Consider the following 22,332-nt stretch of genomic DNA (forward strand, 5'->3'; position numbering starts at 1 on the left):
ATAAGCCATACAAAAACCAAACTCTACTGTTAAACAATCTTAAGTCATAAATTTTCCAAGTTGAAACCCATCATAGGAATTTTCTGGGAGAAAAAAAAACAACATAATATTAAAGCCTCCACCTTGTTTATCTTGCTAAGTATCAGTGTAACAGTAAACATATAAACACCACCTCTCTCCCCCAAGTAAATTTTATGTCAGATCTGTATGTCTTAAGATTCACTTACTATGACACTAATATTTGGAATAAATGACATTGTCAAGTTGTCCAAAAGGATGAGGCAGCAACTCTGAAGGTCTGGGGGTCCCAGAGAACCTTTCAAGGAGGTCCAAGAAATCAAAACTATTTTAATAATACTAATACTTATTCTTTTTCAAAGTACTGATATTTGCACTGACTGTGCAAAAGAAATGGTGGGCAAAACTATAGGCACCCCAGCATGAACCAAAAAAGTAGCATCAAACTAGTCAATTCCAGTTAACAATGTTCTTTAGCAGTAAAAATTTCATTACACCTCTACCCTTGAGTACACATCTTTTTAATATCCTATATGATGAAATGAGAAGTACTGGCTATATAGCATGCTGAAGTGTGATGGCTGTCTGTGATTATTTGAGATGTGTGCTGAACTAGTAGCCACTTTTCATGAAAACTGTTTTTACTTAAAAGAATGACTCACAGACTATGGTTGTTCAGCAGACATTTTCTCTGAAATGAATGAAGAAAGCCCTGTCACTTAAGGAAAACAACTGACAATATTTGTTGCCAATGATAAAATTTCCCCTTTCAAATGAAAGTTAGAATTTTGAAAAATCTGTATCCATCACTGTGAGCTTGACAGCTTTCTAATACTTAAAAGATTTTTCTGATGAGATCAGTTATATTAACATTATAAACACAGCATAATAAGATGTCAATGTTCTAAAGAACTGCATAATTCAATGAACCAGTATTTTCCAAATGACCAATGCATGATATTATAAAATCACGCAAAAGTCAAAGATCTACTATTCACACTGCAAGACAGATCAAATGGATTTTAATGTAACAGAGAACAAAACTGATTGATAAAGTTTCAGATTTCACACTGCAACTAACCTTCAAGAAACTACCCATTCCGAAGTTTTGATAATGTATCAAAGAGGAATATCCACAATTATCTGAAGCTATTAAAATACTCTCTTTCAATACATATTTGTGTGAGGCCAGATTTCTTCATATACTTCGAACACAGTGCCACACTGCAACAAATTGAATGCAGAAGCAGATAGGAGAATCCAGTACAACATTAAAGGATTTACAAAAATGAAAACCAGTGCTACTTTTCACACTGTTTACAAAATAATTATTTTCATAAAACAATGCTATTTATGTTAACAGGTAATGTAAAATTTCTTGGTTTTAACTTCTAATACGATAAATATCAACAGATATAACCCACAAAAGCAAAAGTTCTTTGGGATCTTGAATTTTTAGAAATATAAATGGGTCCTGATACCAAAATGGTTGAGAACAGCTAGACTAGGGAATTCAGATTAATAAGTATTGAATATGGGCTTTTCTTTTGCTAACTCACACATTATTTATATTTCCAGGGCCACCAAACCCCCTAAGAAAGATTTTTTAAAGTAGTATAAAAAATGTTTTTGGAGTGGATAAGGGGTTACTTAGTATTGTCCTTTAGAGTTTGGTTAATTCTTACTTAGAATTATAATTCACCTACATGGTTCTGTATGAAATTTTTCACAATAAATATTCTAACTATATAAAATGTTTAAAATAACATTCAAAACTGGACTTTTATTTTTAAGTATCATATGAAATAGTAATATGTCACACTGTTTTTATCAATTCTTTATTTAGGTAACAAGTTGGTTATGTTCACTGCATTGTATGAAACATCACAATATCATACTGGAAAGGTACTATCAGTACAGGGTTGGATCAGAGTGGACAGTTTGAACAACAAACCATTTTGCATTCTTCATTCCCTAGCTTTTAACAACCCCCCAAACCCAGTCAAGGGACAAACAGCTTTTAACATTATCATGTAAAGCACTTCAACTTACAAGGCTAAAATCTAAAGAATAAATAAAATATGTTGTGGCAATAATTCCTTTTTAGACCAAAAATCAGGTGCACAATAAATCAAATGATCAGGAAAGCTGTATTCAAATGTGTGGCTCTCCAGAAAGAGCTTCAGGAAAATGTTACAGAAAATACCATGAATTCCATTTCACACAGGACCAGATGATGACTCATTTTAACTACACACAAGGGCAATTACATCCTGCTGAAACACAATTTAAACAGATAGAAAATGTTTACAAAGCATCCACAACATGTAAACCATGTACAAATGGATACATTCATTGCTTCTCCTACCCCAATAGCTTCTTTTAGATAAATATTTCACTCTTCATGTTCAGCATTAACTGGCTACATGCAAAACTCAAAAGAATTCAAGGATTCAAGGTTATTGTAAAAATAGAATTAAACTAATAATCTTCAAGTACCTTATGTGACAGCCACTCCGTACCGTGCCCAATGTTATAAAATGAAAGGTTACTGAACCCATGAAAATATCTCTGTAATATTTCCTTAGATCTAAAATAGATAATTTTAAATGTATTTATAGTCATTTCAGTGATATTCTGAGCTTTTAAAATAACGTAAACAATTAAAAATTATACCAAATTACACAAAACTTGTTGTATCTTAAAAGCTGAAAAATTAAAACTATAGAAACCCACATGTAAAACAAAAATCACAATTTACATTATAAAGGCAAATCTCATTTAAAAAAATTTGCAGCAGTGAGATGTCAAAGCAAATTATAAATAGCCATAAATTAATCCATTTGGTTTCAAGAGGTTTTTCTAGTGAGAGTTGAAGGATGTGGTAGGTACATGCATAAAATTTGTAAAGGTTTATAATATTATTGCCAAATACACTTTATCTTGAAGCAGGCAACATTACAATTTGGACATTATTGGAGAACCCAGTTTGGTAATACAGGTAAAATTGGAAAAAAATTAAATAACAATTAATAATAAATATAAATCCTATAGTAAATTGCTCAAATGAAATTTTAAGTCACAGAGCTGCAAAAGGCTTCCAACTTGGTGAACTGAAAAAAGGAACATCTCATACAATTCTTTACTCTTACATGCTTATATGTTGTGTGTCTTGTTTAAAAAAAAAAAAAAAAACACATAATGTATCTTCAGAGTACAGCTAACTATATTCCCATGCACCTCAGGCATATTCGTTATTTGTGGTGAAATAACTCCATTGGTTTCTAGGGTCAAAAGTTCAATATAGATGTAACCAGTATGCCTGAGGTTGGCAAAAAATACTGTAGTACAGGCAATGCTACAAGTGGCAATTACCAGAAAACACAAATATGAACAAATGATGGGAAATGCTAATGATTTTCTGCTCATATCACAAAACGCTGGGAATCCACAAGAATATTTTTTCCCTTGTACTGAAGAAAATTGTGATTAAAAGTTTTTTTCCCCCAATTTTCAGAATCAAAAGCATTTTAGAAGGCTTATAAGGCTACCATGGGTCTTCTAGATCTCCAGCACCCTACAGGAAGAGAAAAGGAAGAATATTATTATTATTTACCTACACCACTTCCAGGTTGGATTGAACTTCAAAAGAAAACAAAATTAGATGAACAAGTTACCTTCCTTTCTTTGTTTGAAAAGGTAATTTTTACATAGAGGTGTGTGTACTGTTTATTGTGTGTATACACACATGGATCTACCTAACATAGATAGATAACTGGTTGGGTTTTTTCTCCCCTTTCCACCAAATGCCTTCCTCTTTCTCCAACCACTTAAAAATATTCTGGCATTGGAAAAATAGATCAAAAAAACAACAGCTACATCTGAAGATTCCAAAGTTTCAACTGTACCTTAAGCAACTTTAGACATGTGATAAATATAAAACATGAAAAAGATAAGTTAAAATGTTCTACATACACAAAATAATTGTTTTTAAAAATACTTTCCCATGTGACTGAGTCATCTGTATTTTAAAAATTCATTTTAGCAAAAGTGAAACTCATATGTGCCACTATTTAAAATATCTTATAATTCTTGCATTTATATCTGATGAATACTTATAGCAAAACTCACAGTCTTACAATCTTTAAAAAGCTCATCATGGCAATTTTCTGACATGTCTACATGTGTCCATACTGTCCAAAGATTAATATTTTGTATCACAAAAAGGGGATAAAAAACAGAATAGATTTACTTTGAGTAAGCAAGACTTCTCAAAAATTTTTTCCTTTTAATTAATGAAAACCGCACCTAGCCAAAGTTTTCTAAATTTTATATACATACAAATGAAATTCGAATGAGTATTTTTCCAATATACCAAATCTGGTTGTTTTCAAAAAATTAATTTAAAAATAAGTACAACATGCATAGGTTATTCCACATCACATGCTTTATTTGGACTTAAACACTTATAATTTCATTCTAAACACTTGGTTGACATACATTTTGATGTATGTAGTTAGGCTATACAGAATATACAAACCAAAGCTGTATGAATAATACATAGGTTTTTCAAAAATTATGTCTCATAAAGAATACAGAGAAAGGAAAAATAACCACACATCCAGTACCTCAGAACTACTAAAAAATAAAACTACAGAGATGTAAAATATAAACAAGTCAAAGAACACACAAATTATCATCCTTGAAAAAAGAAATTACAGGCCAGCATCTGCCATTCTTTGAAGAACTAAAATTACTAAAGAAAACATAAATTTATTACAAAGCTAACTATGAGTGTACTAATACGTGAAGCAGTATAATTCTACATTAACAAGTTCTTCCACAACGTAAAGTAATCTTGCTAATTGGTAATCTCTAATCCTATCGAGTATGAATTTAACTACTGACTTTAATAACTGGTAGCCTCATTTCTGGCATACAATATGAAATGACATATAATTTTATTAAATTCAAAGTACTCTAAATAGCCAATTTTAAACTATCTGATAAAGATGTATGCAAAGGCCTTCTTAAAAAACAAGGCTATATGACTATAATAAAACTAGTTTACCAAGATTCAAATAACAAAACGGTTATATAAATGCATACATTATACTTCCTAAGTAAAAACCATCAAATCAAAGATCACAAAAATATTACCACAAAGTAAAGTCATAGTTTTTCACCACTCATCTTTGTCCCTGCATCTTCAGTACAGCTGTCTAATTCAGCAAGATCACTTTTTGATTCGGTATGGCTTTCCTGCATTGTCACTGGGTTTCCAGCATCACTGTTCGAAGAAGTAGCTGTAGCAGCTTGTTCAGCAGGGTTTTCTTCTCCCTCTACTTTAGCTAGCCTGTAACTAGTCAGCATCTCCTCCAGAAGTTGTCGGTAGTTTCCCCTATGATTAATTCTCATTTGCCTGAGAGCTTCCACCAATTTCCCCTGTGATCCACTTTCCTCTGCTTCATCGGAGGCCTTTTTTTAAGATTCAAGACCCCAGTGTCAGTAGACAAACTAGGATATCACATGTATTTCATAACATATCACAGCAAAACACTCATTTCTCTACCATGAGTAATATAGTCTAAGAACGAGAACATTTCGTTAAATAAGTATCAAGTGTTACTTGTGTCAATTAACAAAATTTCCAATTGAAATATCTCAAGTAATTTTTAGCAAATGATCATGAACTAGTTTATGTTTTATTTCACATCGATATTTGAAGCGTAATCTGAAATTTACTTGGCTATTAAAATTCAACACCAACACAAGCATCTCCTAAAACTGACTGACTTAATTAAAAAAACAATAATTGGATATAATTATTTAGTACAAAAGGAAATTAGTGTTTAAAGCAATAGGAAAGGACAGAAAAGCAAGCCATTAGATTCTTCATTTCTGCTAAATGACAGGAAGGAGAGGAGATACAAAATGTAAAATTATATAAATTTAAACTAGATTTTGCGGGAATTGTAAAGCTTCTGTGGATAAAATTTCTATTTACTTTTTGTCTTTAAATATTTTACTAAAAACATCTCTAGATTAAAATAGACAGTCATTTTAATCATTATAATAAGATATGAATAGTAAACTACTCAATTCTTTTATATTTTATTGAATTTTGTAAAACCTACAGGTTTCTACAATAGTAGCTACTTAATCTTGTTTACAGAACAAGCTCTAATATCCAAGCTGATCATACTGATATGCTGACAGACTAAAAGCAAGTCAACCTTGTAATATGTGACTCCTGATGTGATGCGTTAGGGAGTACAAAGTTATGTCCTGTGTTCTTGCCGAAAATGTTCAATATGACTCTAATAAAGCTAAGTCCCAATTTACAGGAAAACAGGGAATCACGTGAAAGGGCACCACAAGGAAACAATCATATGATCCAGAATGTAGGACATCCTATAAAAAGCTGGCTTAGACTCTTCATGTTCAGTGTTAATGGGAAAAAAAATTGGGAGCTTCATTAAAGGCTTGCTTAATGTGCTTGATTGGTAACAACTGGACTAGACCATGTAACAATTATAACAGTCATTCTATGGGCAACTGGGAAAATTTGGACTCAATATTAGATAATATTAAATTTATTATCAATTTTCTTAGGTATAATAATAATGTTATGGTTATGTATACAGAAAAATGTCCTCATTCTCAAGAGCTGCATGCCAAAATATTTACAGCTAAAATATTATACTTGTAATTTGCTGTCAAAGGTTCAGTCCAAAAAAAAAAAAGTCATCTACGTATACATAGAGAGAGAGAAAGCAAATACAGTAAAATGTTAAAACATGAGTCTAGGTAGAAGGTGTACAGGTGTTCACTTTATTATTTCAATTTTTCTATATGTTTGGAAGTTTTCATCATAAAGTGTTGGGAAAATAAAATACAAAAAGGTTACTGATATAGATGATCTGTTACAAACTCTTAACCATCTTTGGAGGCTGTTACTCTATAATTCTACAACAAAGATAATACTACTATAACCACATAATAAATGGCAATGTTTATGAGAAAAATCAGAGCACTGGAATTTTTTTTTTAAATCGCCCCTGTGGCAAAAAGCAAGAGGTGATACTGTGTATAACATATGTTTTATGTGTAGGTATATGTGTGTTTTGTCCATATTTTTTAGGATATTATTATGTAAAATGTCTGGGAAGAAAGGAAATACAGCAATATGAAAATGATAATAATGGGTAGTGAAGTTTCAGAAGCTTTATTTTTCTTTGAATTCTCCAATTTTCTACATCAAGCATATTAACTATCAAAATAACTTTTTTTAATTTGCAAAATTTATTGTGTGGAGAGAACATAATAAAGTGTGCTCTCTGTTAAGATTTTTCTCTTTCTTCCCCCCTTACCTTTCCTTTTGTACTAAATAAATGTTATTTCCCTAAATAAAGTTTCTCATTTGAATCTACTCAGGAAAGGTTAAGATGGAACAATGAGATAAATGCTTGCTAGTCGTAAACCTTATCAGTCTTTAATCAGGTCTACCAAAAGGAAATTTTCTATTTGAGAGTACATCACAAAGAACTTTTAATGAAGGGCATAAGACTCCTCTCTGCCCTCCAAATAAAAACCCCTCAAACCAACAACTCCCTTTGACAACTCCCTAGGACACAAACAAAATCTGCTTCAAGTGGACAGTTACACATAGAGAGCTCAACCTTGGTTTTACATCAGAATCACCTGTAGAATTTTCAAAATTATACAGATGCCAAAGCTCCATCCCATGATATTCATATTCAGTGGGTTGGGGTGATTTTCTTAAAAGCCTGATAGGTGATTCTGATACATGGCAAAGGTTGAGAACCACTGATAAACTGTCTTACTTCTTTGAGCTTATTGATACGGTTGGATCAAAGGTTGTTGTATTTGGATGTATCTCACTCTCCATCTGACACATTTATTATTACAGTAATCATCTGTTTCTGTGAATTGCTGTAATAGTGGTAGTTGGGGAGAGAAAAGTAGTTGCTTTATAAAAAACACATTAAAACCCAAACTGTAAATTAAGTAGGGATGGATTTACAATAGCCAATTGAAAAGAATTTGAGTTAATGACCACATTTAAGTCATTTTATATTATAGCAAATTACAGTTTCTTTTTGTGCTAGATAGACAATGGATGGGTGAAACCTCTTCCCCAGCCATTTCATTTGATTCCTCAAAATAATGTTATACAACTCTCTCATGGATTCTCATTAATATCAGAAAAGGAATCTATTGTTTAGCTGCACCTTCTTTACCTGAATTCACACACAAAGCACATCACGTTTATAGATTTACCACAGCAATTAATTCCACCTTGCAACTGTTCACAAGTCTCTCCAAATCTCTGTAAAATCTCTGAGATAAAGATAATTTCAATTCCTTTCTGTATCCTCCCTACCACCTAGAGAAGGAAAATTAATGCCTGTGGCTAAGAACTTTATATACATAATCTCATTTAATCCTTACAGGTACCCTACGTAATAGATACTGCAACTCTAGTTTTTATAAGTGAAGAAACTAAGGCTCAGAAAGATTTAAGTTATTTGTCAGGGTAACAATGCTAGTAAGTGACAGAACTCAGATTTCTGTACAGGTGTAATTAACATCAATGTCCCTCTGAATGTTCTTTTGAATACACTATGGTAACAGTTTTTGCATACTAAGTGCCTCATATAAATAGACACTTACTAAATAAATATTGGTTAAAATTATTGTAGAACTGGACCACAAATTATTTCATATTGAAGTCTATAATGCATTTCCTTGTCACAGAAAAATTAATAAAATTATAGGACAAAAAAATCATATTAGATGGGATGGTTTAAATTATTCTGCAAAATAAATTTAAGGCAATTACAGAAATGGGAATTTAGGACTTTTCCCTCAGATTTTGTTTTTAAGGTTTTACTGTCATCTAGACTTACACAGCTTGAGAATCAAATTTCTCATTATGAAAACACTGCCTTACACCAAATAAGACACAGGAATATGGATACATTAAGCAGAGGGCAAAGAGAAGGGGAGAAAAATTTTTTTAAATGGAATTTAACTAGCTAATATTTATTTGCAGCAATTTTTAAAAAATAGTTGTCATTAGTGAAATTCTTCAAATGATTAGCTAAAACAGTGGAGAGAAAGTGAAGAATGTTAGTATATTTACTATGTTTTTTGGAGTCCCATGCCCTGCTTATCAGGTTAAAAATAATTTTTAGAAGATTCTCAAATATGACTTCATGAGATACAATTAACAGTGACTAATAAAGAATCTAATAAATTATGTTATCTTCAAGGATCATGTAAACTTCAATCAATCTGAAATAATTTTAAAAAGTCACTTAAATGGTCAAGACCACATAGCTACAAGAAGTGGTATGTCAAATGACACCTTAAAAAATAGTGACTAGGGCTTCCCTGGTGGCGCAGTGGTTGAGAGTCCGCCTGCCGATGCAGGGGACACAGGTTCGTGCCCCGGTCCGGGAAGATCCCACATGCCACGGAGCGGCTGGGCCCGTGAGCCATGGCTGCTGAGCCTGCGCCTCGGGAGCCTGTGCTCCGCAACGGGAGAGGCCACAACAGTGAGAGGCCCGCGTACCGCAAAAAAAAAAAAAAAAAAAAAAAAGAATAAAAAAAAAATAGTGACTAAAATTAGTGCATTTTCAAACAGTGTAGGTAGGTCTTCTCCATAAAAATGCTTTGACAAGTGAAAAAGTAAACAAGAAACAATTTACAAAAAACCTAGTATTCACAAAATCCTAAAACTGTGATATAAAAATATAATTGATCTATTTGAAATAAAATTAAAAAGAAGACTGTATATAAAACTTAATAATGTGAAAACAGAACAGGGAGATTTTGGGGGGCTTTTGTCCTGTCTTCCCTCCCCTTCTCAAAATCCAAATGCCTTAAAATGTTTTTTTAGTTAGAATAAAAATGAGTATTTAAATGAAAAATAACTAATAAGACACTGGGCTTCACTACTTAGTCTCAACAAGTTTATAAAATATTCCTCATCAAAAAACAGAGTATTTTAAGACTATTAAACATGAGATTCACTAAAGAACGGGAAATGATTTTTCTTGCACAACAGACAGAGGTGGGGGTACAGACACATATGTAATCTCTAAATATCTTAGAAAGGCTGCATGGAAAGGTGTAAAGGGAATAGTTTTTGGAGTCATTCTGAGTTAGATTCAAATTCTGGCTACTCGATTTATCTAGCTTTGCAACCTGGGCAAGCTACTCTGCACCAATTCGTAGTCTTCTCTGTAAGAGAAGGGTGTTGAGGAGACTACCTATAACTAATATTTAGATATAGATATATAGATATGACTTAGCACAAGTAGGAGTTGGGTAAATACAAGTTCCCCCTTTATCATTGGAAAATCATCAACTTACATAGCTACCTGATCAGTGGTATACTGATTCAAAAGCATCTTAAGTCTCCATTGAGGGAAGAAGTGAACCTTTTGGCATGGAAAATATAAAGCTCAAAAAATAAACTTTCCTTCTAATTAGTAACCTCATATTATTTTTTAAAATACATGACTTAAAGATAGTCTTAGCCATATATACACTACCAAATGTAAAATAGATAGCTAGTGGGAAGCAGCTGCATAGTACAGGGACATCAGCTAGGTGCTTTGTGACCACCTAGAGGGGTGGAATAGGGAGAGTGGGAGGGAGGCTCAAGAAGGAGGGGATATAGGGATATATGGGTACATACAGGTGATTCACTTTGTTATACAGAAGAAGCTACCACAATACTGTAAAGCAATTACATTCCAATAAAGATGTAAAAAAAAAAAAAGATAGTCTTGCAAACTACTAGAAAGAAAGAAACAGAAATATTTCTAACTTAACTAGTATTTATTGAGCTCTCAGTGTATGTCAGGTGAGAGAGCTCAGCACTGCTGTAGGTGCTGTGATATAGCCATAAACAAATCAGATGAAGTCCCAGATCCCAAAGAATTTAAATTCTAGTAATAAAACCAGACTAGCATTTTTTTAGATAAACAAGGACTTACTGTATAGCATAGGGAACTATATTCAGTATCTTATAATACCCTATAATGGAAAAGAATCTGAAAAAGAATATATATATGTAAATACATAAACAAAACAGAAAACTGTGTATCACTTTGCTGTACACCTAAAACTAACCCAACACTGTAAATCAACTATTCTTCAATTAAAAACAAGCTAACTAGCATTTTAAAAGAAGGGCAGTCGGGGGAGGGGGGGATTCCAGAGCCCTACCTTATATAACAACTTAAAGCAAAATGCAGTTTTACTTTTTCTGATCCTCTGGGTGATTATTCTTTTGGGAGTCACAGACTCCTCTGAGGAACTAATGAAAACCACAGACTTACTCTAAATCATTAAATAATGTGTATGCACACACATAAATACATTTGCAAAAACTTTTGGGGGATTCACGAACCCCTTTATTAAGAATTCATGCTTAACTCTTTTCTACAGATTTTAATTTTAAAGCTGGGAAAATATCAGTATTGCTTATATTAAGAAGACTGAACATATTCCAGAAAGTTGAACTAAAATACAAAAATTTAGTAAAGCAACTTAAGAAGAGTCCCCTAAATAATGAACTTTCTGAATATATTTTAAATGATTTACTTTGACTTATATCCAACTGAGCTTTTAAAAATACTTTTATTAATCAAAAGATTTTTTTAATATAAGAAAAATGAATAAATCCCTATTTCTAATGGTACTACTTATAGGCATTCACAGCAGAACAATTCTATCTTGGACATAAAGTAGACATTTTAGGAATCTAAATAATCTCTGATTTACTCTGATGAGCATTCATTTTTTTAAAAATATCTGAATAAAAAATTATTTTTGTTATTTAAAAAAATAACACCTCCCAACTCTCTCCTCCTCTGTATTTCTACCATACCTCTGTCTTTCCCATTCTGCAAGTTAACTACATCAGCCCCTGCCACTGTGTACTTCCTGGCAGCATCTTCCGCATGGCACGGATCTAACCAAGCTGAGAAGCATTTATGGAGCACTTCTGTGTCTAACTCACTGCTATCGTAGGTAAAGTTAAGAGCTAAGAATTTAATCAAACCTCTATAAGTTCTTCAGTTTTCTGTTTCTTTTGTACTTTTTAGTACATTTCTTCTACTTGTGATTATGGTTCAACATTTTTCTAAGGTTGTGATTATTCTGAAAGGGTAAAGTAATGTTTCCCAAAATAGGATTCTGGGCTGCAAAAGTGAGTTTTTACAGTAAACAAGGAAGTTTCTCTAATCCACACATCTATCTACTAATGATGAGTTTATACTTATCATCTCTGTGATCATTTCACAACTACTTGACTTCCAGCATCTCTTTAATCTAATATTGCATATGTTTCTAACAGATTAAAATACCAGATACTCCTTTGAGTCTGTCATTCTTATGCTGCAAACACAGGGTGGCTCTACACTCTAAAATACAAAGTTCAAAAGGTGTGTCCAGTCTCTTCACAAATACTTCTGGCATCCTGAATTCTTATTTTTCACCATAGCAATTCTCTGCTCTAGCCAAAACGATGTCCTCTCTTTCAAAGATAGCTTAAACTTTGTTCTTGCCTTGACCATCCATGTGAACTATCATCATCCTCCTTTACTTTCTGCCATTCAAACCATTCTTCAAAACCAATCTTTTCTCTGAAAATCTGACTTCCCAAGCAATTACTGTACAATTCACATGGCAATTAATCACATTCTATATTTTGTCATTTCTTTTTATCCTTTAGTAAATGATGTGAAACCCTTTTATTAATTAATTTGTATGTTTATATCTACACTGCCAGGTGCATTGAGAGTAGGGATGGGGGACCATGCCTTGTTTCATAGTCTCCTCCCATATCAATTCATTACACGGTGGATTGTCAGTGTTTAGTCTTAGAAAGCTTATATATAAAGGTGATTAACTATACATTCCCTTAATTTATAGTCATATAATAATGGTCTTTAAGGCCAGTTTTATATCCTGAGCATCTCTTCTGAGTTTCATGGTTCTGTTGCCTATTTATTCACTGTTTATATAGCTACTATGTATAATAAGTATTTTCTATTTTTTAAAAAAGTTTAAAATTCATCCTTGGTAGATGTTAAACAGAAATTCTGGGTTACAAACTTTTTTTTTTTGGAGTAAAAGCTGCCAATGTTCTTGAGAGACCAAGAAATCCAGCAAGTATATTATGAAATAATTTTTTCAGATTACACACTGGGGTTGCATTTTCAAACACATGAGGGAACAGGAGTACTTACATGGCTAATAATGAATCAATAACTATTTGAGGTCTCATTTCCTCCAAACCTGGTGATGGGTGCTGTGTGGAACCTATAATCTAGCTGAAGAGGTAAGACTCTCTTTACTCTACCTCCCAATTACTACCATCTTTTTAGTTGTATCAACATCCTATCCTCACTTGTTTGGTTTAGGGTTCTTCAAATGCATCACATGACATATCTTTATTTTTAATTTCCACATCTTTGTATAAAATTCTTAATACTTTAAGGGACGTGCCACAAAAGAGTCTCAGAATCACTGCTCCAGGCCAAGGTATAAATTCTGTTATTAGCAATATATAGTATCATTTATTCAACTAACTAAAATGCATTAATTATAAAAATTACCCTTTTTATCAGTATAACTTTTATTGTTAAGAAAAAAGAAATTATATGATATTGCTGTACAATAATGAACCCTGGAAAACAATGCAATTGAGATGATACATAATTTCTACCAGTGGCTGATGTCTCTCTCAAGACCTGCCAAGAGGAGCTAGAGACTTGGAGGGTGAGTCTATTTCTTCTCAACAAGTTTCATTACTATGTTTGGCTCCCTTAAATCTCTGAAGCATACATGTTAAAATTAAGTTGTTCATTTTTAGATGCCCAAAAACTTGAAAACTCATAATCTGTCTCTGATTGAAAACTCATAACTTGTCTATGAGAAGACAGTTAGTTGAATTACTGACTTTGAAATTTAGGGCAGTTTTTTTAAAAAGGACACTGTTTTGCCTGCTCGTACTAGTATTAAAATAAAACAAAAAACTTACACAGGAGCAGCTGATCAGTATTTCTAAGGAAGGTAAAGGGACAAAGAGTTTTGCTCTGATGAAGCACAGCAGGATGGTTATCCCAGTTCAACAGATATACCCACAGCACAACAAGAATGTTAAAAATGAATTATCCTCAGGTGTTCAACTGGGCACAAAGGGGCACTGAAAGGTAAAGGTCTACTCTTTAAAATAATAACATCACTATTGCTAACTTCCAGTGATGCTAACAGCCTGCTGGAGGAGAAATTGACATATTTAAAAGCACATTCTTTGTTTGCCTCAAAATTAATATTTAAGGGAGAAAGAGAAGGAAAGGCAGACATACAGGGAAGAAGTAAGTACAGCCCACACAAAAAGGTATTTGATGCCCATTAAATGAAAACAAACCTATCTACAAAACAGAACTTTATCTCTACCTTCCACTTCAATATATTTCCTTTAATTTTAACTGACTCCTTAAAACGAAAAGCAGTCATAATTTCCAGTATTTGTATTATAAAATTATTTAAAATACTTAAGAAATAAAATAAAGCTTACCCCATCACTTTCTCTATGTGGATTCAGCCTACTATAAACAGCTTCAATAACATTGCGCCTAAAAAGAAATATGCTTTAGTTTTATTAAATTACATACAGTTGTTAAGCTTCTGAGTATTTTAAATAATACTTCATATCTTAACTACACTCAAAAATTAATTGCTTCATTAAATACCTGCCAAGAACATAATATCTGCATTTCACTCAGAACTTGATCCTGCACAATCCATTTGTTCTCATTTACCAAGGAAAGAAGGACCTTCATCCTCAAACAGTATAATAAATAATGCCTTGAAAAGAAAATCTCTTCTCGATGAAATTTTAGAGTTCTTCTCTAGTATAAGAACTATCAACCCATTTCATCTTTAGATAATTGATGTACTTCTTACCAAAAATTATTTAATTACTAACTATAAATGAAGTCAAAATTTGTTCTTTTTCTTCTACTTACTTGCCGGCAAGACCTCCCCCAGGAGGCAAATTTGGGATATTTTCTGCAGACAAGATGCGCATGACATGGGCAAGATCAGGCATTCCTTCCTCACCAGACTTCTCCATAATTTCTGTAGGTTTTTAAAAAGAGTTCCTAAATTAATGTGATAACTCAGAATTCACACAGTGAAACAAGAGGTACTATTTGCTAGTACCTATTTTAAAATATAAAATGCAAATATTACCTTACTATCACAACACAAGGAACAAAAAAAGTAAGATAAAAAGTTATTTGCATATATATACTCATTTTAGCATTATTCATAAAAGCAGAAACTGGAACAAATTAAATGTCCAATAAAAGGACAGTTAAGAAAATTTTGGTATAGCCACTGAGTGAAATGGTTTATAATCAGTAAAAATGATCCCTGTGAGCACAGCACAGCCACATGGAAAAACACTTTTGATCTATTATTTTATGTAAAAATATAAAAGTTATTAATGCTATAATTACAGGAAAACAAAAGCAATGGAAAGATAAGGACTATAAGAAGGGGAAAATTAAAAACTGTTTTATAGGTTTTTTGATACTTAGTTGTGTTCCACAATTTATTTAAAACAGAAAAGGAAAATAAATCTCAGAACTTGCTAATACTTAGAACAAAATAAAACATTTCCATGTTTCACTTATATTTACAATTTATGGAAAACAGATTTTTAAAGCATGATCATTTGGCCAGTATTAAGACATAAAATCCTCAAAAATCAGACAACAGCAAACTTACTTTTAAGACAACAAAAAAGCAGAGTCCTAAGCAGCCCTCAAGATGCAAACTCCAAACAGTTTCCCATGTGTCCCTCACAGGGACTTCACTGTGACCTTGATTTTCACTGCTCCCATTCAACTCTGCTCCGACTCCTACCTGTATCTCCAAAGGTGCTATTCAAAGAAACCTTCTAGATTTTCACATATACTTCCTCCCTTGGTTTGCAACACTTTTTACATCAATCCAACCAGCCTCTTTGTATGGTTAAAGTGTATTTATACTTCAGGTTTCAACTTTATGTGTCACTTTCTCAAATTCTTCTCTGACCCACACCTGGCATAGGTGTATTGCTAGATACTCCAACTGTACATGATATTTACTAGATCACGGACCGCAAGCTTCATGAAGGCAGGACTGTAATTTTTCTATGTTACACTTGTATCTCTACAGTGCAGGGTTTCTCAGCCTCAGCACTACTGATGTTTTTGACAATTTTTTGTTGTGAAGGCTGTCCTATGCATTGCAGAATGTTAAGCAATATCCTGGCCTCACTCACTGGACGCTAGTGGTACCCTCTCAGTCTGAGACCAAAAGTGTCTCCAGACATTGCCACATGTCTCATGAGGGACAAAATCCATCCTCCTCCCCACACCGGCCACTGAGAACCACTGCAGTCTAGCACTTCATCAGCCAATTTTCACAACCCACTGGTGCCCCTGCAGTCCAGTCCTCCACCATCATCTGCCACCTGCTTTAATGCATGATTCCTAATTGGTCTCTTGGCTTCCTCTCTTGTCCACTCTTTACAATCTCTTCTTCACATGGCAACTGAGAGAGATCCTTCTAAAAGTCAGATCAAGGGACTTCCCTGGTGGCACCATGGTTAAGAATCAGCCTGCCAATGCAGGGGACACGGGATCGACCCCTGGTCTGGGAAGATCCCACATGCTGGGAAGCACCTATGCCCATGCGCCACAACTACTGAGCCTGCACTCTAGAGCCCGCGAGCCACAACTACTGAGCCCGCATGCCACAACTACTGAAGCCTGCGCACCTAGAGCCCATGCTCTGCCCCAAGAGAAGCCACTGCAATGAGAAGCACATGCACTGCAAAGAAGAACAGCCCCCCGCATTCCACTAGAGAAAGCCTGCACACAGCAACGAAGACCCAATGCAGCCAAAAATAAATAAATAAATAAAATAAATTTATATAAAAAAAAGGTCAGATCACGTCACTCTCGCACTCTTCCAGTGACTTCCCAGCACCATTTGAATGAAGTCCAAAGACCTAATTTTAGTCTGCAGAGCCCTACATGATCTGCTTCTTAGCAATCTCTCTTCATCTTTCACTTTTCCACCAGCTCATTCTCATCTAGCCACACACTCTAAGCATATTCCCTCCTCAGTCCTTGTTGCTCCCTTTGCTGGAATGTTCCTCCCCAGATAGCCACTCTCTTCCATATATAGGTATCTGCTCAAATGTTTTTCCTCAGAGAACTGCCTAACCAATATTCCTTGTTACTGTCTGCTTACTGTTGTTTTTCTTCTATTAAAAAAAAAAAGGTCTCTACTACATTATAAACTCCATGAGATCAAGAATGTATTTGTTTTGTTTTCTGCTGCATTCCCAGTAACACACATGCACAGGGACAGCTGAAGAAATGAATACATGTAGAAGGTATTCACCAAATATCTAATCAATTTAGGTTAAAGGCTATTCCCTGTTTAACATTATACCTCCCCTCTGCATTCCCAATAAAAACACATACAAAGACTTGCCAATACACAGAATGATTTCACCTCAAAATTTTAATGTCAGATTACATGATCTAAAACCCTAATAGAAATATAATGCTCTTGAACAACGCTACCTTATAAAAAAGAAGTTAGGTACCAAGGCATATTGATTTGTAGTGGCTGCTTTTTCAATGATTTTTAAGTGTTTTTTGATTGAATGATTAATAATCAAGTATCTACCATAGCCCCCAAGACCATATCATATTATTACATATCTGTCATCTTTGCCATATAACATATATTTTGGAAACTTTAAAACTATACAGAAGAAAATTAATATTAAATGTTAACCCACATTGAGCTGAACTGACCACACATTTAAGAAATTAAAATTTAGGGGGCTTCCCTGGTGACACATTGGTTAAGAATCCACCTGCCAATGCAGGGGACATGGGTTCGAGCCCTGGTCTGGAAAGATCCCACATGCCGCGGAGCAAGTGAGCCCGTGCGCCACAACTACTGAGCTGCGCTCTAGAGCCCGCATGCCACAACTATTGAAGCCTGCGCACCTAGAGCCCATGCTCTGCAACAAGAGAAACCACTGCAATGAGAAGCTTGCGTGCTGCAACGAAGACCCAATGCATCCATAAATGAATGAATAATAAACAAACAAATAAACAGAAGAAATTAAAATTTAGCTGTTATAGAAGAGTTTATAAAACCTACAGTTTGCTGAGGACTTAGGCACCGTACCAGGTACTTAAAGTTATCTCATTTATTATTAAAACAAACTGTATGGTTGGTGTTTTTACCTTTAGTTCACAATAAAGAAACTGGAGCCTTAAGAGATTAGGCAAGTTGGTTGAGTCATATAACTAGTAACTGACCAAATTTTAGAGTTCTTCCCCAAATGAAAACTATTTAGTTTCTTCTTTGTGAATGAAGAAATAGGACAATAAGAAAATTCAATAGATAGCTAGTGGGAAGCAGCTGCATAGCACAGGGAGATCAGCTAGGTGCTTTGTGACCACCTAGAGGGGTGGGATAGGGAGGGTGGGAGGGAGGGAGATGCAAGAGGGAAGAAATATGTGAACATATGTATATGTATAACTGATTCACTTTGTTATAAAGCAGAAACTAACACACCATTGTAAAGCAATTATACTCCAATAAAGATGTTTAAAAAAAAAAAAAGAAAGAAAATTCTTCTTGCTTTCTGGTAAATTTGAGCCAGCAATCCCCCACCCAAATACACTAGACCTTTTAGAAAACGTGTATTATTAAAAACTCCTATAAACAGCTCCTCTTAATAATTATGATATTATCAACAGGAATAAGAGTGCCTCTGACATTGTCTTCAAAGTGTTCCCACGTTTCTTATCTTTCCATTACCCTGAAAACAGAACTCACTGACAATTCAGAGCTGAAGAAATTGCAGACCAACAAAAACAAAACCTTTATGCACCTTTGTTTATGGTGTGTGGCTAGATAGCTGTAAAGCTAGAAAAGATACATCTGTCCCCGCTCTCTAAATCTGCAAGAGAAGGTAGTTTTCCTTTGGTAATTACACATTTGAAATTGCAAATTTTTGCATTTCAAAACTATTACCAATTACTATAGCTACTGTTCATCTAAAACATGACTCGTAATAGGACAAATCTGACAAGCTGACTACAACATAATCATTAATTATATCATTCAAGTGTACTATCAAAAAATAATAATAATCAAGCCATAACGGTGTTAGGAAAAAATATAGGTCAATATGTAACACTGAACTCTGCTCAATATTATGTAACAACCTAAATGGGAAAAGAATTTGAAAAAGAATAGATACATGCACATGTGTAACTGAATCACTTTGCTGTAAACCTGAAACTATCACAACATTGTTAATCAACTATACTCCAATATAAAATAAAAAGTTAAAAATATATAAAACAAAATTTTACATTTTGTTCAAAAAAAAAAATGTAACCCTGAATTGAGGAAAGAACTTTGTTAAGAATGATATCAAGGCAAAATAAATAAATAAAACTGACATAATATAACTTCATAAAAAGTAATTTTATATCTAAAAAGCAGCACATATAAAATCAAAATGAAGTATTAAGTTGGAGATCCTGTCACAGACTCTAACATGTATTCTCTATCAGGGTAACCACTAAATGAATATTTAAAAGGTTGTATAACTGATAAGCAAATGCAGGGATGAAATGGAATGGAAAATACTGATTAACCCAAAAGGGACGGAAGGAGAAAAAGGGAAAAAGAACAGATGGAACATATGTAAACAAGTAAGATAACAGATTTAAACCCAAACAAATTAGCAAATTACGTTGAAGATAGAGACTAGGTTTTCCTCTCCCTCATTCCTGAATAATAATTTATTTTTAGTCCAAAAGCTGCAGGAAATTTTAAAAGAACTATTTGATAAACAAGGAATAATAATCTTCCTTTCCTTCTAAATAATAATAAAAAAAAAGCATCTGTCTTACCTTCCACCCGTGATTCCAAGTACTTATCCAACTCTGAGTCTTTTCTCATTGCTTCATCTGAGACCTTGGGGGCATTTGAAAAGCAAACTAGTACAATACTCATGTTATCTCGACTTCCCTGTATATTAAAAAAAAGAAAAAGAAAAATTATACTTCAATAGTCTACCAACTTTCTATTATTTACTTCAAAACAGATTTAATTACAATAAGCAATTACTTATTTAATCATCTAGAATGTACACCTTCAACACATTCATTTTCATTCCAAAGAACTATTTGAAGCACACCCTGAAGAAACAAGGACTCCAGGTATGCATAGATCATAATTTTATGACTTTTGATTCCGTGTACCTTTTCTTATCCACCACCATTCCACAACCTGAGAAATGAAGATATCTTCACATATATTAAATCTTCTAAAAACTTTGTTTCCCACTCAAGATTGCATATTCCCAAAGTGACTTAAGCCCCAAATGCATCCTCCCAAAGAAATATACATTATTTTCCTAGCTAATTAACCTGCATCAGAGCAGTGCTACTGAAACTCTATTGAACTGACTTGGCTGAAAATTGTTGATCATTAGGATACCCAAGACACTAAAATGAACAAGCAGAGAAGAAAAGTTAAACTGGAAACTCTTCTGAGGGTACACTATCAAACAATCAAACTGAGATACACTGTAGTCAGATGTAATAACTTTTGAAGAAATGACATCAGACTGTTACACAGAATTACAGTGTAAGGATTTGTAGAGAGTAGCTAAAACTGCTAATTTAAGGACAAATTTTACTGCTGCCTTTTTAATCACACCATCAAAAAAGGAAAAGGAAACAATATATAGTACTCTATTACCGTGAGACTATAAGCAATAAATTTAAAACATTTTCTCACTAGTTTTCTTATAGATATATTACTTTTATTGAGTTTTTTTTTAGAACAGAATGAAACTGTTCTTGGAATAGTGATTTTTTTAACTCCTTTTTTTTTTTTTGCGGTACATGGGCCTCTCACTGCTGGGGCCTCTCCCGTTGTGGAGCACAGGCTCCGGACGCAGGCTCAGCGGCCATGACTCATGGGCCCAGCCGCTCTGTGGCATGTGGGATCTTCCTGGACTGGGGCACGAACCCGTGTCCCCTGCATCGGCAGGCGGACTCTCAACCACTGTGCCACCAGGGAAGCCCATTAACTCCCTTTTTAAAATTTTATTCACCACTCTAAGAAACTAAGTCAATGGCGGTGGGATTTGCCAACCCAAGTGAAAAGAGCCAAGGGCACACCCATGCTAGTCTAGTCTTTTCAGTCATCATGGCCAGAATCTAGGCAGGCATTGTTTGGTTAAGACTTGCCACCTTTTTGGGACCCACATGACATAGCCAAAGATAGGCCGGTCTTGAAAAACTTCTGCCACAATCTCCTAAAACTCAGTGGAGCAAAGTTTGAAGGCACTAAAGGCTGGGTCTTAAGAAGGCTTCAAAAAGAATAACCCTCTGCACAGAATTCTGATGCTTTAGTAGAAAGAATCATGATGAGTATATAACCCAGTTCTCAATATCTGGAAAAAGAATTAGGATTTCCAAATTGGCCCAAAAGAATTTTACTCCTTAATGAAACCCACCAAAACTTGCATAATGACTTAATATTAGAAATACTACACTGGCTATATGAAAAAAAAAAAAAAAAATATATATATATATATATATATGAAGATATACACACACATATCCCACATATAAACCCTATGGTTCCAAACAGCAATACATTCCACAGGAATCAGGATTTACCATATAAATTCAGGTCAGGCAAAATCTTTATACCACAGATATTCAAGAATCAAGCATCACTTGAATACCAATGATTATTTTTTAAAGCAATTTCATGAATAAACAGAATTCACACCTTACATTTTTAGAAATCCAGTTTCTTCTAACCATTCTCTATTTTGTTAACAACAGCATGATTGTTTAGCCATTCCTAATCAATCTATCTATCTATATAGTTTCCATTAGATTTTTATAAGTTATAAAACAAACATCTTATCATTTGGAAAACTAACTAAAAGATAGTTTCAAGAAGTTTAAGTACCCAAAGATATTTAAAGGAAATAATTTAGATGTTAGGTGTTAACCTTGGCACGTGTGATTTCAATGATGGTGTTTCTATTTCTACATAAAGAGGATTTTCCCCTAAACACAAAGTATGAGTGTGTTTCAGTAATTTTTATACAGCAATTGAAAAAGATACTTCCCTTTATGC

The 22,332-nt window shown here is 33.8% G+C and overlaps 1 protein-coding gene across 4 annotated transcripts in view; it reads right to left on the minus strand.

The window, feature by feature from the left end:
- Positions 1–22,332, minus strand: part of PPM1B (protein phosphatase, Mg2+/Mn2+ dependent 1B) — a 91,648-nt gene that overhangs the window by 9,039 nt on the left and 60,277 nt on the right. For 2 of the 4 annotated variants that reach the window (XM_027113238.1, XM_027113241.1), the window contains exons 3-6: positions 20,079–20,196; positions 15,096–15,207; positions 14,645–14,702; positions 4,444–5,496 (exon numbers count right to left, since the gene is read on the minus strand). In XM_027113238.1, coding sequence (XP_026969039.1) covers positions 5,191–5,496; positions 14,645–14,702; positions 15,096–15,207; positions 20,079–20,196 — 594 coding nt within the window. In that variant the 3' untranslated portion in view covers positions 4,444–5,190. Of the gene's footprint in view, positions 1–1,839; positions 3,596–4,443; positions 5,497–14,644; positions 14,703–15,095; positions 15,208–20,078; positions 20,197–22,332 lie in introns of those variants that run through there. The other 2 variants (XM_027113240.1, XM_027113239.1) reach the window with 2 other exon arrangements.

The sequence above is a fragment of the Aethalodelphis obliquidens genome, unplaced genomic scaffold, assembly GCF_003676395.1.
Source record: "Aethalodelphis obliquidens isolate GAN/ISIS:26980383/991018 unplaced genomic scaffold, ASM367639v1 scaffold12, whole genome shotgun sequence".
Lineage (NCBI taxonomy): Eukaryota > Metazoa > Chordata > Mammalia > Artiodactyla > Delphinidae > Aethalodelphis > Aethalodelphis obliquidens.